The sequence below is a fragment of the Danio rerio genome, chromosome 11, assembly GCF_052040795.2.
Source record: "Danio rerio strain M-AB ecotype USA chromosome 11, GRCz13ab, whole genome shotgun sequence".
In the NCBI taxonomy this organism is placed as follows: Eukaryota; Metazoa; Chordata; class Actinopteri; order Cypriniformes; family Danionidae; genus Danio; species Danio rerio.
In genome coordinates this window covers 33,004,591-33,018,769 of record NC_141031.1, presented here as the reverse complement: position 1 = coordinate 33,018,769, position 14,179 = coordinate 33,004,591, and the positions used below count along the sequence as shown (strand labels likewise).

The 14,179-nt window shown below is 35.7% G+C and overlaps 1 protein-coding gene and 2 long non-coding RNA genes across 11 annotated transcripts in view; 2 read left to right on the top strand and 1 right to left on the bottom strand.

Annotated features, from left to right (window-relative positions):
* Positions 1-14,179, top strand: part of LOC147834847 (uncharacterized) — a 337,793-nt gene that overhangs the window by 270,832 nt on the left and 52,782 nt on the right. The window lies entirely within an intron of this gene.
* Positions 1-14,179, top strand: part of LOC147834848 (uncharacterized) — a 48,581-nt gene that overhangs the window by 145 nt on the left and 34,257 nt on the right. The gene's annotated exons all lie outside the window — the stretch shown is intronic.
* Positions 8,155-14,179, bottom strand: part of cdkl5 (cyclin dependent kinase like 5) — a 71,271-nt gene continuing 65,246 nt past the window's right edge. For 4 of the 9 annotated variants that reach the window (NM_001130771.2, NM_001442587.1, NM_001442588.1 and 1 more), the window contains 2 exons: positions 11,568-11,783; positions 8,155-9,288 (listed from right to left, as the gene is read on the bottom strand). In NM_001130771.2, the coding sequence (NP_001124243.2) occupies positions 8,911-9,288; positions 11,568-11,783 (594 nt within the window). In that variant the 3' untranslated portion in view covers positions 8,155-8,910. Of the gene's footprint in view, positions 9,289-11,567; positions 11,784-13,963; positions 14,087-14,179 lie in introns of all 9 variants that reach the window. The other 5 variants (NM_001145768.2, NM_001442586.1, XM_087272520.1 and 2 more) reach the window with 3 other exon arrangements.

Here is a 14,179-nt window from a genome sequence, read left to right as displayed (position 1 = left end):
GGTCTAATTAGGATTATACTGTGGCAATAGTTCGATTATAAAATATATCAGACGTTAATAATACACACACTTAACGATGCTATTTAGCGCGAAAAACAACCCTCGGGAAAATAAGCCATACTTTTACTACAAATAAAACCAAAAATACCATGATTATCTCATTAAACTTTGATTATCACACACACTCAACATGGTTTTACTGCAGTAACCAAAGTTTAAACATGGTATTTGTAGTAAACGACTGTTAAACCAATGTGCCAAAAAACAAAACATGGCTACTTCACTTTTTGGGGAGAATGTCTGAGGAGGAAACTGAAAACTGGTCACAATTAAGCTGTAAAATTGAAGTGTTAAAATAGCAGGAATCAAACAATGAAACGGCATTCTAGACAAGTTAACTTTACAAATGGACACACTTGTACATAATCTGATTATGCAAGACTAGTTTGAATTGGTCCCTTATGTTTTTATGTAACATTAGCGATACAAGACAGAATGATAAAACCAATCGGAATACAGTATACCGTATACTCTGTGCATTATCAGCATTTGTTTTTATGTGTCGCTGAATGAAAGACACATCACATCCTATTAAGCAATTTAAAATATAGTGCCTTTAATATATATATATATATATATATATATATACACACACACAACACACACACACACACACACACACATATATATATATATATATATATATATATATATATATATATATATATATATATATATATATATATATATGACAGACCCCAAACTTTAAAACTGTATTGAACAGTATATTCACCCTATGTCACACAACCATCAGGCTCTATTTTGACAAAAATGTTGACAGATGCAGCCCTTCAAAGACCACTTTTCTATGTTAGCGCTTAAAACTGAATTTTTATGAGATGTGGTATGCATTGCCCTGATCTTCTGTTTGCATGACTCTACTCCAGACAAATTGAAATAAAAACATTTAAAAATTACAGTAAATGCAGAAAAAATGACATTCTACATAATGCAGATGTAGGTTTACAAGGCTGGTCACTGAAAAACCACTCGCAGGTGACCCCACCGCAGCTGGCGCAGCCAAACTATTTATCTTGGCAGCCCTAACAGCTGGCGGATGGAGGATTACCTGGCACCGCTGAGACAAACTGTGCCAACGTACTGCAGATTAAAGCATGTCAGAGAATTTATGGACAAGGTGTTAATCCGGCAGAGATGAAATCATATTCTAATACTTTGGACAGGATAAAATACTCTCGAGAGGCAAACAGCACTACTTAGGAACAAAGTGATTCATGTCTCTAATACTAACCTGAAAATGCTTAAAGGAATAGTTCACCCTAAAATTCAAGTGTGTCATCATTTTCTCAACATTTACTTATTTCAGTGCATTATGAGTTTCTTTTGATGAACACAAAGAGTACATTTGTAAAGACCTAACCCGTTGACTTCCGTTGTATTTGTATTTCCTATCACTATTAAAACCTTTGTTTTACCAGGAAAAGCACATTGAGATAAAAATCTCTTTACAAGAGCGTCCCGGCCAAGATTAGGCAGTATTCAGTTCACATGGGTTTAACAAACAAACAAATAACAGGCAACATCATTCATCCTTCGAAATACACATACAATCTACTGTACAGGCCAATGTTTTAAACTCCAAATCATTTACAATATTTTTAAAAGCATGTAGTGAAAGCAATTCTTTAAACTGCAACTTTGTTTCCAGGTTATTCCATGCAAAAGGTGCTGCATATTTAAGGGTGCTTTCACACCTGTGAATCGATTCAGTTGTTCCGAAACAGAGATTACAAATGTTACATTGTTGCTCTTTGCTCTTGGAGCGGTTCGCTTTCACACTGCAAAGTTTCTAATCGGACCAAAAGAGCTAAAACAAGTCACGTGTGAGTAAACTCTCCTTACATTGGTCATGGTTTATTTTGCAGAGTCCCACTCAGCTATCAGGAGAGGTGGTGGTTTGGTGATTGACAAGGTGCGTGCGACGTCTAAAGAGGAGGGATGCGGTGGGAAGGGGTGAGAAGGGTGCGCGACGATGCCTATTTAAGGACCGGGAGGGACGCGAGATTACCGGGAGATCATCACATCAACTTCCCGCCCTACTAAAAATTCTCTCTTCATATAGCCGTATACCTATTACATATCCATAAAACACTGTGATATTACCGAGCTCGGATCGGATCGCTTTCTCACTGCAATCGAACCGCTCCAGGGTTCGTTTCAATCGAGCCGAGACCACCTCACTCAGGCGGTCACCTACAAAAGTGTAGGTGTGAAAGCACCCTAAAAGCTTTTTCCCTATTTCAGTACACACTAGGGCTGCATGGTTAATCGAAAAAAGATTGCGATCTCAATGTGACCCTACACAATCTTATAGGCTATCTGCTTTCAGCCAATTATATTTTCAAGGTCAGGAGAGAAGTGTAAAGGTGGTCACACTAGTATTTACATTGTTTGAAAATCCAATGCTCAGCAACATGGACACCTCCATATGGTGTTAAAAGTGTCACATACTGTATTTGTAAGGTATAAATCACTCAAAAATGTAATTTCTGTCTTAATGTAATGATGTATATACGGCCGTAAATCATGCAAAAGCGGACACACTGTTTACTACTGAGAGGACGTGCATGTGCCAGCCAATAATAGCATAGATATACTTTAGTCATAGATATTTGCACTAGATATCGCATACGGAACCTGAGCATGCATCAGTAGTGCCGCCACATTTGTACAGTGCTCCCAGGACAAATGTCATTCAGCCGCTCCAGTCAAGACTAAAGCCAATGTGAAGATGCTGGACTTTAGCGATGTGTACAGAGTGCAGTAAGAACACATAGGTAGAACAATTCATAGATAAGATTTCTTTTGTTTTTTTTATAGTTTTTGTATGTGATGAACTTTTGTGCTTAACAGGTAACATTGTTGATGATGATACAGTCACTTACTGCATTCACCATAAGATAGTGTAGATAGAGTTATGATTACGACAAGCATTTGATTTGTTTTATCTTTCATAGTAAACACAGAGTCTTGTGCATGTAAATAAGTGTTTACTAGGTCCGTATAACTACTCTAGCCTATATAATGTTTAATGTATTGCAGGATGGAATCTGATCATGACAAATTTCTCATTTTACCAGCAAAAAAAAATTGTGTAATAATGTTGTCAATGACAAATGACGAGCACATGTCTCAAGCTTAATAATTCAACTTTAGAATTATAAATACTGTATAATGTGAATTAACAACCAGGACATACTTAAAGTCTGGTCAAGTCCACCATTCCAAGTCTATACAGAATTTAACATTTTAACCAAGAGTACAGCTACACATTAGCCTAATATTATTATTGTTGTTTCACCATGTTTGAGAAATAACAATAATAATAGGCTACTCATATTAACCTTTATTTTAAATCGTAGGAAAATCGTGGTCTTGATTTTAAGCAAATAAATCGTTATTCTCATTTTAGCCAGAATCGTGCAGCCCTAGTACGCACCACTGGTACAGACGATAAATAAACTTCCTGACACCAAAGGCTCTAGCCAGAGACATGAGGAGATATGAGGGGAGTAAACCCAGAATAGATTTATGGACAAAGATACAGTATGCCAATGCTACCAAGCAGACCATCCTACCCGAGTGTACAACACACAATGATGAGTGAGGGATTTAAGATTTCTTATTAACTTCAGTGCATCACTGTAAACAGTGTCTAAACTGTGCAAACTCTGAGAAGCGTCCATATAAATAACATTGCCACAGTCCAATACAGACATAAAAGTTGCAGAAACAAGCTTCTTTTAGCATCAAAAGAAAGACAAGATTCATTCATTCATTTTCTTTTCTGCTAAGTCCCTTTATTAATCCGGGGTCGCCACAGCGGAATGAACCACCAGCTTATTCAGCACATGTTCTACAATGCCCTTTCAGCTGCATCCCATCACTGGGAAACACCCATACACTTCCATTCACACTCATACACTACGAACAATTTAGCCTAATTCACCTATCTTTGGACTTGTGGGGGAAACCAGAGCACCCAAAGGAAAACCCACGCAAACACAGGGAGAACATGCAAACTCCACACAGAAATGCCAACTAATCCAGCCGAGGTTCGAACCAGTGACCTTGTTGCTGTGAAGCGAGAGCGCTACTCACCGTGCTGCCCAAAAGACAAGATTTAATTTTAAAATAGAAGCTTAAAATCACTTCATTTTTTCACCAATTGCTGAACATAAGGGCCAAAGGAAAGGGTGTCGTCATTTAAATCCCAAGATACCTGTACTGGAACACGCACAAGGTACCTGTATGGAAGTCAATGGTTACAGGTTTTCAACTTTCTTCAAAATGTCTTCGGGTTCGACAAAAAAAGAAACTCATAAACCACTCAAGGGTGAGGAAATGATGAGTACATTTTGTGGTGAACTATCCCAAGCATACAGAAGACAAATCATCATCATCATCATCAACAAAAGAAAAATCAACAGTTTGTTATTGCATGGCAGTTTAACCACGAATGCTGAAACACAGTACAAATGGACAAAAACGACTGAACCTGATTGGTGATATACAGACCATAACCAAAATTTCAAAAAAGAACACATAACACTGTTATATTTAAAACACACAGTGCTTAGAATGTGCCAGAATCAACAGATATAAACAAGAACAGATAATGCATGACTTGATGTTTGATACAAAACTACTGTATATACTGCTTTTGAATGTGTAACTTGAACATAATTAATCCAAATCCATCCATGTGAAGGACAGAGCTCAGATACTGTATGTAGAAGATTATATAGATAGAGAGATCTACTTTAATCAAACACCATATCAACACAAACACCTGCGAGAAATGTCTGTTTAAAGTGCACCATTGAAAATAACTAAACAGAAATTAACAGTAAGAGATGCATTTCTGTAGCTGAAATTAAAATGCTCTCTTTCTATATATTTTTTTTGCAGGGGGATTTTTTGTGAGCAACTTTAGTTGTTGAGCAAAGTGCCTGTTGTGATAGTGGATGGAAATAATTAAAAATGTAAGCAAGGCTTGTAAATTCACCTCAAAGTTATGATATATTGCTCTGTTTGCATCGGTATCCAAATGCCTGGAATTTGTAATACGGCTGTTTTGCATATTTCATATCCATCTCATTTCGATCTGTGTTTGTAGAATGTAATCGAACAAATAAAAAACGTACAGTGAGATAAATCTAAAGGAAACACTGACTATGTTTACATGGACATCAGTAATCTGATGATTTGCATTCATCTAAATAAGACAATAATATGATTAAGGTGTTTACATGAGTTGCATTTTGACTGTTAGATTTATAATCCCGTTTTACAAGTTAAAGCACTTAATTCCATTAACGTCAATGCGTCACAGCGCTATCCACATTTCCTCTGGAGTTTCATGTAATTTCGGGTGTTTCATTCTTAATTTGTCGACTTTAACTGCAGTTTGGCACTTTCACTTTCATTCAGGAACATTTTATGCACGCTCCCTATAACAAACGAGATATTGGATGCGAGTATGAACTGCTGGCAGAGTGTTGTTTTAATGGAATTTGATACCGCACACCGTATGGGGAAAAAACCTCTATACTTCGCGTCTGGGGTATTTCACCGACTCGGAAGGTGCAGAAAATACTATCAAACAGCCGTGTGTATAGACCTTTTTGAGGAATGTAAACGAACACAATGGTCCCTACGTATTTCCTGTTTTACAATTTTCATTTCTATAGCTTCCGAGAATCCAAAAACATCCACATATTGATAAATAATTTTATGATTGTTTTAACATTAAGTTATGATTGAATTGTCATGTTACAGTTTTGAAATAGTCTGATAACAAGCAGGAAATGTTCATGGGCCAATGACATCACTACATTGAAACGGTCTATAGACTCTCCTGTCGCAAAATGTGGCGGAAATCCTACACAATGATAATAGTTTGATTGTGGTTTAGTTCGATTATTACTTTAGTCGGATTAAGGTAATCAACAATCTCTGTTTACATGGTAGACTCCTAATCAGAGTATTGTCCTAATCGTATTAAAATCAGATTATTGGTGTCCATGTAAACGTACTCACTGAATGAAAATGTGCTGCGTTTCAGGGGCCATTCGCAAATCTCACTACATCTCCCACCTGCAAACAGATCAATAACTGCATTACGTCTTTGAAACCCTTTTACCGGGTCCCGAGGCAATGCTTTTATCTCTTCAAAAACATGCCGTTAAACAGATTAAAATAAAAGCGGCAGTTATTCAGTTTGTTAAAAGAATCACGCGCACATGCTGCTGAATCCCTGCTGGAAGTCACGTCAGGACAGAGAAACAGACTTAACTCGCACAACCTTGAGTAAACCATCGCTCATGCTCGAGGCAAAGTCACACTTATTTACCAGCTGGTGGGGTCTAGAAACCTGGCGCGGCCCCCAGGGAACCCTGGTCAAATTCATTATTCACAGGAAATCCAGCTCTTCAGGGATCTGGACTCTAATGAACTGACACCGAAAACAAGCTCTATCTGATCCCTGTGCATTATGTACCGCGGGGCCCTGTGAAATCCATTTCCAAATTCCATTTTATTTTTATCCGCTTTAAAATTTATCTAATTCATTTGAAACCATCATGAAACTTACTGTTATATTTATAAAAAGTTACAACTTTTGTTTGTTTTCTACATTAAACATGTCTTGTTTACTTATTAAATCTCCTTTTTTAGTTAAAATGAAAGTTAGTGGAGGAAATATTGTAATTATCCTTTGTTGTAATAGTATTATCAACATTATTTTGATTAGTACTTCTGTTGTACAATACGTATGTGTCTGCTTTTGTGTAATTTCTTTAAATTACCAGTAAACTTAACATTTCTCAATTTTAAAAAATCATAAAGATGCTCGAATATCTTTCTTATTACATATTGCTAGTATTTCCTCAAAATAAATGCTTGTAAAGAGACTCCTAAAGCAGGCCATTAGGGGTCGAAAGTGTTTAGATTGTCTTCTTCATGAATACATTTCACACCTGATGTTTGTATATAAAGACTTTTCATATTTGTATATAAAGAATTTCAGACGCGCCATTTAAACACTTTTGGCCCTTTTAGCCTTCCATATCAAACTAAAGAGCTTGGGCTGAACAATATATCATCCATATCTCAATGTATGTATCCGCAATAGTCACATCGCAGGATTTGATTATTTACTAACTATTGAAATATAAAGATATTATTTTGATCACAGGTTCACAAACTCGGTCCTCGAGGGGCGGTGTCCTGCAAAGTTTAGCTCCAACTTCCTTCAACACACCTGGTTTCTAGTATACATAGTAAGAGCTTTATTAGGTGGTTCAGGTGTGTCTAATTGGGGTTGGATCTAAACTCTGCAGGACACCGGTCGTCCAGGACTGAGTTTGGGCACCCCTGATTATGATAATATTGAATAACATTATTTGTATAATGATTGATGACCAGGTTATTTTACGTTTGATTGTTGATTTTTTGTATTTAAATACTCTTAGACCCCACAGAAAACCATAAAGCATTGATTATTTAACTTTTTTAATTTTGCTCTGGCGTATGATTGTAGTTTATTATATTTTATGTAGACGCACTTTATAGAAAAAGACTTGATCACCTCAGTGGATCAAATTTTTGAAATCCTTTTAAATAGAGCTATTCAATTGTATTCATATTACAATGTATATCGCAGCAAAACAAAATATTGCAATGTCAGATTTTGCCAATATTGTGCAGCCATTTACAGAGCTGATCTAAAAATCACTTTACAAGCATTTTCTCATTTTACCAGAGAAAAATCATCATATCACACTTTTAGCCCCAATCACATTCCACAGATGAAATTCCTGTCTCGCACATTTATATTAGGAGAAGGAGATTAGTGTCGAACTCGTTCTAGTGTCGAACTCGACACTAGAATTTTCATCGCGAATTTTTTGTTGTTGTTGTGACTTCATATTTAACTTGATCATGTGCACAGGCCTGTTTCTGAATCATTTTAATTTGCCCTATTCTGTGAAATTCTATGTTATGCAGTAAATCCCATTTTTATGACAGGTTTCCATCTGTATTCTGCATCGCAGAGATCATAGGGCCCTTGGTTAATGTCAGTTTAATAACATTTTTGAACAACAACCTTACGTAAAGTAACAAAACACTGTAAAACATAGCCTGGCGAGACAAATAGCCATCATGGGATGTGGATTTAATGAAAAATAACACAGAACCTGGTTAGGAAGCATCAGTAGTTTGCTGATATGCCGTTTTAAATAGGGCTGATTCAATAACCGATGGACTCATTAACCTGCAGTATGAGACAGTGTGTAATATAGACCTAGTCCGCACTGTAGAATTCATATCAGAAAACACAGAGAGGAAAATAACTCTGAAACAATAAGTACTTTTGTTACAACCATAAAATGCACTCTGTACATGGTAACTATTAACACACCGATAATTCCTTAAATAATCTCCATGAAATATAGAATTATTACACATTAAATATGTATACATTCTCTTGTGTATAAACTAAAGCTCTTACAATTCCACAGATTTTTTTAGTTTTTTTGTCGTTCCCCCGTCCCTAAGTTTCCATATACAAATACATAGATTCATATCATCGTCGTCAATAAGATATATTCAACAGAAAACTGAACCCAGATGTAATGAACAATAATACAAATTCTATCAAATGTGGATGCTTTAAAAAACAAATCTGAGACATAACTATTGCCACCTTCTGGCCAGAAGTGGCATTGAGTACCACTGTATGAACAATAGCATTCCATAGGTAGCCAGGAAGGAAAAGGAGGGAAAAACGAGTACACCAAGCGGCCACCAGGGGGCCTTCCTTCTCTAAAGGGCCGTTTCTTTCAGATCATTGAGGTTCGGCATCCTGGTGCGAGCGGCTCTAGTGAAGCCGATACCGTTCTGCCCACCTTTGTTTGCCAATTGGTCGGGGTATGGCGCACCCTCTGCCCGATTCAGAGCAGAGACGTGCCAGCTGGATTCAATCTGGCCTGGCAGAGGGTAGTTGTGGGGTTTGCGGCTTTTGGTGTTGGGGGTGACGCTGCCCGCCGGGTGTCCTCTGACCTCGTTCAGGTTGGCTTTAGAGGGGGGATTTGGAAGGGGCTGGAAGCGCAGTTCGGCCGAGCGATCAGGAGGTGGAGGCTGATTGGATGTAGCAGGAGAGGAGAGGTGGAGGAGCTTCCGCAGGGACTTCAGAGGCTGGTTCTGAAACCGGAAAACAGGATTAAAAATGCATGTCTGTGTGCTTGGGTTTGTGTATGCATGCATAAAATGCCAGGGTAGCTTTTTATTATTGATACTTATATTCAGCAAGGATTCTTTATATGCATCAAATAAGATATTTAATGTTACTAATAAAATATTTCATAAAAATGTACATGCAGTACAAGAGATTTTAAGTGTAGTAATTAATGTATACAAAACCAGGTCATTATCAAAATGATTTTTGAAGGTTCTTGTGACACTGAAAGCTATAGTAATGAAGTGCAATAAATGACCATAAAATCTAGTGCAGCTACTATAATAATATTTCACAAAATTATTAAACTATTTTAATAAAAAAAATGCAGCATTTAAAATAAAAATGATTTAAAATAGAAACTTAACCAAAAAAAACAAAAAAAAAAACAAACAAACAACAAAAAAAAACGTTTGTTAATATCCCTGTTAGTTTTTAAGCAAAATAAACTATGGCAAAATTCTTTATACGTTGGATTAAAAACCAGCAAAATTTGAAGAAGCTACTGCAGTGATTCTGGGAAATTATTAAAGTTCGGGTTTGGATGTATCTAGTTGGGACATTCGCCAAAGAGAAAACTTTATAGTAAAGTTAGTAATTACAATACTAAAATAAAAAAGTTGTAGATATTTTTGCATCGATGAAGTAATCATTTCTGTGTGAACAGTGTGCAGAGAGGTATGCAATTACTGTATGTTTTTTGACGGGCAGGTAGGACAGTCTATCCTAATGTTTGGACCGAATGTTGTGATTGGACTTACACCTTCACAGATTATTAAAATAAATACTGTATATATATACATTTGGACCACCTAATTTAAAGTCCTCATGAACCAGAAGATGTGATGGTTTATTTATTTTGTATTGTGACAGTTCCCAGAGAAACTGAATATTTAATGACAAAACAGTGACAATTTAACTAAAAACAAACAGGAAGTGCATTTTCATATTTCAATTAAAGATTACATGGTCAAACTATTTTTTTTTCACAATGATATGCACAGATGAATTGTTCACCACAAAACTAGCAATGTGAGCTGACAAAATCATATGGTACGTTTTTATTTCTTGGAGATTTCTATCAGGATATGTAGAGACTTTCAACTTTTTACCGGCAGCTAGCTCTCGGCAACTCTAACATGGTCGCCCACTGGAGGTAAGCAGTGGCCTCTGTCCATCATAGCCTCCTAACCATCCCCATATCATAACTGGCTTTATCAATCTGTCTCCTCTCCACTAATCAGATGGTGTGAGGTCTGGCGCAATATGGCTGCCGTCCCATCGTCCAGGTGGATGTTGCACACTGGTGGTGGATAAGGAGATTGCCCTCAATGTGTAAAGCACTTTGAGTGTCTAGAAAAGCGCTATATAAATGTAAGGAATTATTATTATTATTTTTATTATTATTATTATCAACAGCAAGAAAAGCATAGCTTCTAAAGTCAATCACCTATTGCACCTTAAAATTAGAAGACTTTTTTCTCAGTAGAACATTTGACCATATTTTGCAGCTTAATCTGACTACTTGTTGAATCCTAATCATGTTGTAAATAATGTTCTGTTCATTGCACATACTGATCATTCCATTTCTCAATGTATCACCAAGTTTTAACTTAAAATCACAGCTGAAGAAATAGTCACCTACATCTGGGATTAATCTGCTATTAATTGAGAAAATTAACAGCAAAAATAGAACTATATCTATTTTTTAAATAAACATGCATGTTTCACATCGTTAAATGTAGTTCACTTTAATGAATGTGAGCAAATAAAATCAAACATTTAAGAATGAATGGACAATATGCAGAGCAAGTGTTTTTCAGCCACCGATAAACTTGTGGTGAAAGGTTAATGTGACTTTTCAGTTTCTTTTACAGCATCAATATTATCATTTTAATAAAATACAATCAGCTAAATAGACTTTAATTCATTTAGTTGTTGAAAGTGTTGACATTGAAAATACTGTATTAAAATAAATACCCATATTTTAAAGACATGGCATGGAACAATGGAATTTAATTCATTGCTTCTTGTTTGGTTTGAGACCCACTTTTTATCATATACTGTATCAATCAGGCAGTGAAGGTCACAGATTTTTATTGAAACCAAATCTGAAACAGGGATTTTGTAATAGTGTGACAGTTCACCAAAAGTACTTGAGCTGGCTTACTGACAATGAAAAGTCCCTGTGCATATAGCCCATTAGGAATAAAGAATTTGATTGTCAGATCAGAGTTTTCTTCACCTGAGGCTGCACTTCCGGCTGCTTCTCTGGAGGCCAAGTGTTGTCCCTGTCCCGCTCACGATCTCTGTCGCGGTTTCGGTCCCGCTCACGCTCTCTGTCCCTCTCCATGTCCCGTTCGCGCTCGCGGTCTCGGTTGCGGTGTCGACTGCTGTGATGAGACGAGGATTTGACCGGTCTCTGTAAAACGAGCTGGTCCTGCTGGGTTTCACTAGGTACCTGGCAAACAGTGCAAACCACAACACCAAATGAAACCATCTGAACGCTGGGATTTGCGAACACTTTCTGCCTTTCCAAACTCAAATTCACTCATAATAATGACGTGCATTAGGTCAGAAGACTTGAAACGTTCCCTTATAACCAGCTCACAGCATTTATTTGATGGAAACAATTTGAGAATTAAAATCACTGATTTCAGAGTCTGCCTTTGACAAGTGTTACAGGATTATTGAAGCTGCGTGTTTAGGGAACGTGCCCAGTTTCTGAACTTTTGTACTAAAATGTGCAAGTGTTTCTGAAGTGTGTCTGTATATGTGTGTAAAGAAGACAGAGAGTTTGCTTTTGAAGATATTTTGAGCACTTCTCCTGCTCTGCCCCAGGTTTGGAGAATGGTAGATGAAAAAACGTGCATCTTCTTTGAGCAGGCACTGCTAAAGACGATTATGAGTTCATGCATCTTACACAGCACATGCTGATGCTTCTGCGATGCTACCGGTTACTAAAAGCAATGATGTCTGGTGTGTAAAACATACTGAACCAGATCTGCTACATCAGTGTTTAAACAAATAGTTTTTTTGCCTCATTTGGTTTGATACCTATCAAATGTATTATCTTTCATTACATAAAACAACACTGGACCCTTTTCACAAGACTGTTATGACGTGCTTAATGATCATCATAATATTACATTTTTTAAAGTTTTTAATATTTAGATTTTTTTAAAAAACGTATGAACATTTATATGCATTTATGAATGCATTACATCTTTTCATCAAATTACAAAAAATGAATGAGATCTTGATAACACCATCGCGGAGTGTTTCTTTATTATTTTAGTTATTTTAACAATTAGTGTTTTTTCTCTAATATATATTATATAAATATATACAGAATATACATTTACTTTAATTTACATTACACATTTATGTTTGTTACTATAAAGCCAGTTTATTTTTCATTTTTATCAGATTATTTTGTGAAAATTATCTTTGGATTTTTTGGATCTAGACACAAACACAATAAATTATGTAAAAACAAACAAGTGTGAATTAAGTGGCTTCATAAAATGTTATGTATAAACATATGGTTTAATTATCTCCCTTACATAACATTAATTTTTGATGGTTTAGGCCATTAGAAAAAATCCTTATTGTTTAGCCTTGTGTAAGTCTGAATTTTAATTCATAATGGTATTAAAAAGATTTTGAAGAAAGATTTAAAAAGATTTTAAAAAGTCTTAAATTCACTGAAATATTGTGTTGTAGGTCTTAAATAATTTAAAACAGGTCTTAATTTCCCTATTTCCATGTAAAGCTACCCAATCGGGCCAACACCCATGCAATCAATATTTCATCTCAATAAAAGTTAAGAAACATTTATTTATTAACTCTTATTTACTAACTCTATTAAATATATATATATATGGTTTAATTATCTTCCTTACAATAACATTCATTTTTAATGGTTTAACTAGGCCATTACAAAAAATCCTTGGCGTTTAGCCTTGTGCACGTCTGAAATTTTTTTTTAAAGTTCTTAAAAAGTCTTAAATTCACTGAAATATTGTGTTGTAGGTTTAAAAGTATTTTAAACAGGTCTTATATTTCCTATGTCTATTTAAAGCTACCCAATTGGGCTAACACCCATGCAATCTCTATCATTTCATCTAAATAAAAGTTAACAAATGTTTATTTATTAACTCTTGTTTATTTACTCTATTTAAAGTAAGTCTGAAATTTCATTCATAATAGTGTTAAAAAGGTCTTAAAAAGTCTTAAATTTGACCAGTTGAAACCTGTGGAAACCCTGTTAATATAATTTTACACATTTACATTGTTGTCAGTAAAATTATTTACACAATTGCCCTGATAAATGTTTTAAATAATTAAAAATGACACATTCTGGAGCTTTTTCCCAGCAAATATATATAATAATAAAATAAATAGAAAGAAACCTCATTAAATTAAATCACTGTATTATCTAACTCATTTATTTACCATAGTTAAAACATCAAATCTGGACCTGATGTTTTACTTGTTAAAAATGTATCTGTCAAAAGAAAAAAAGAAAGAAAATAATCAGAAAAAGACACCCAGTGAAAGAACACCACTACATTTAACATGTCATGCAGTGGAGATGTGTTTGTTTAGTAGAGCGGCGCGGTTTTATGCGAGCAATACCATGGGCTGCGGGACAACAGGGAGCACTTTGACAGAAGAGTTATGCTTTAAGCTATTCTTTGAGTTAAAGAGGGGGAAAAGGCTTTTCTTGATGCTCGGGTTCCTTCCCGCGTTGCCGTCCGTCTGCAATATAAGACGCACAAAACCCCAGTGGCTCATTCTATTATCAGCAAACATCTTTTGTTGTTGAATACAGCAGATGAACATACGGTCCTC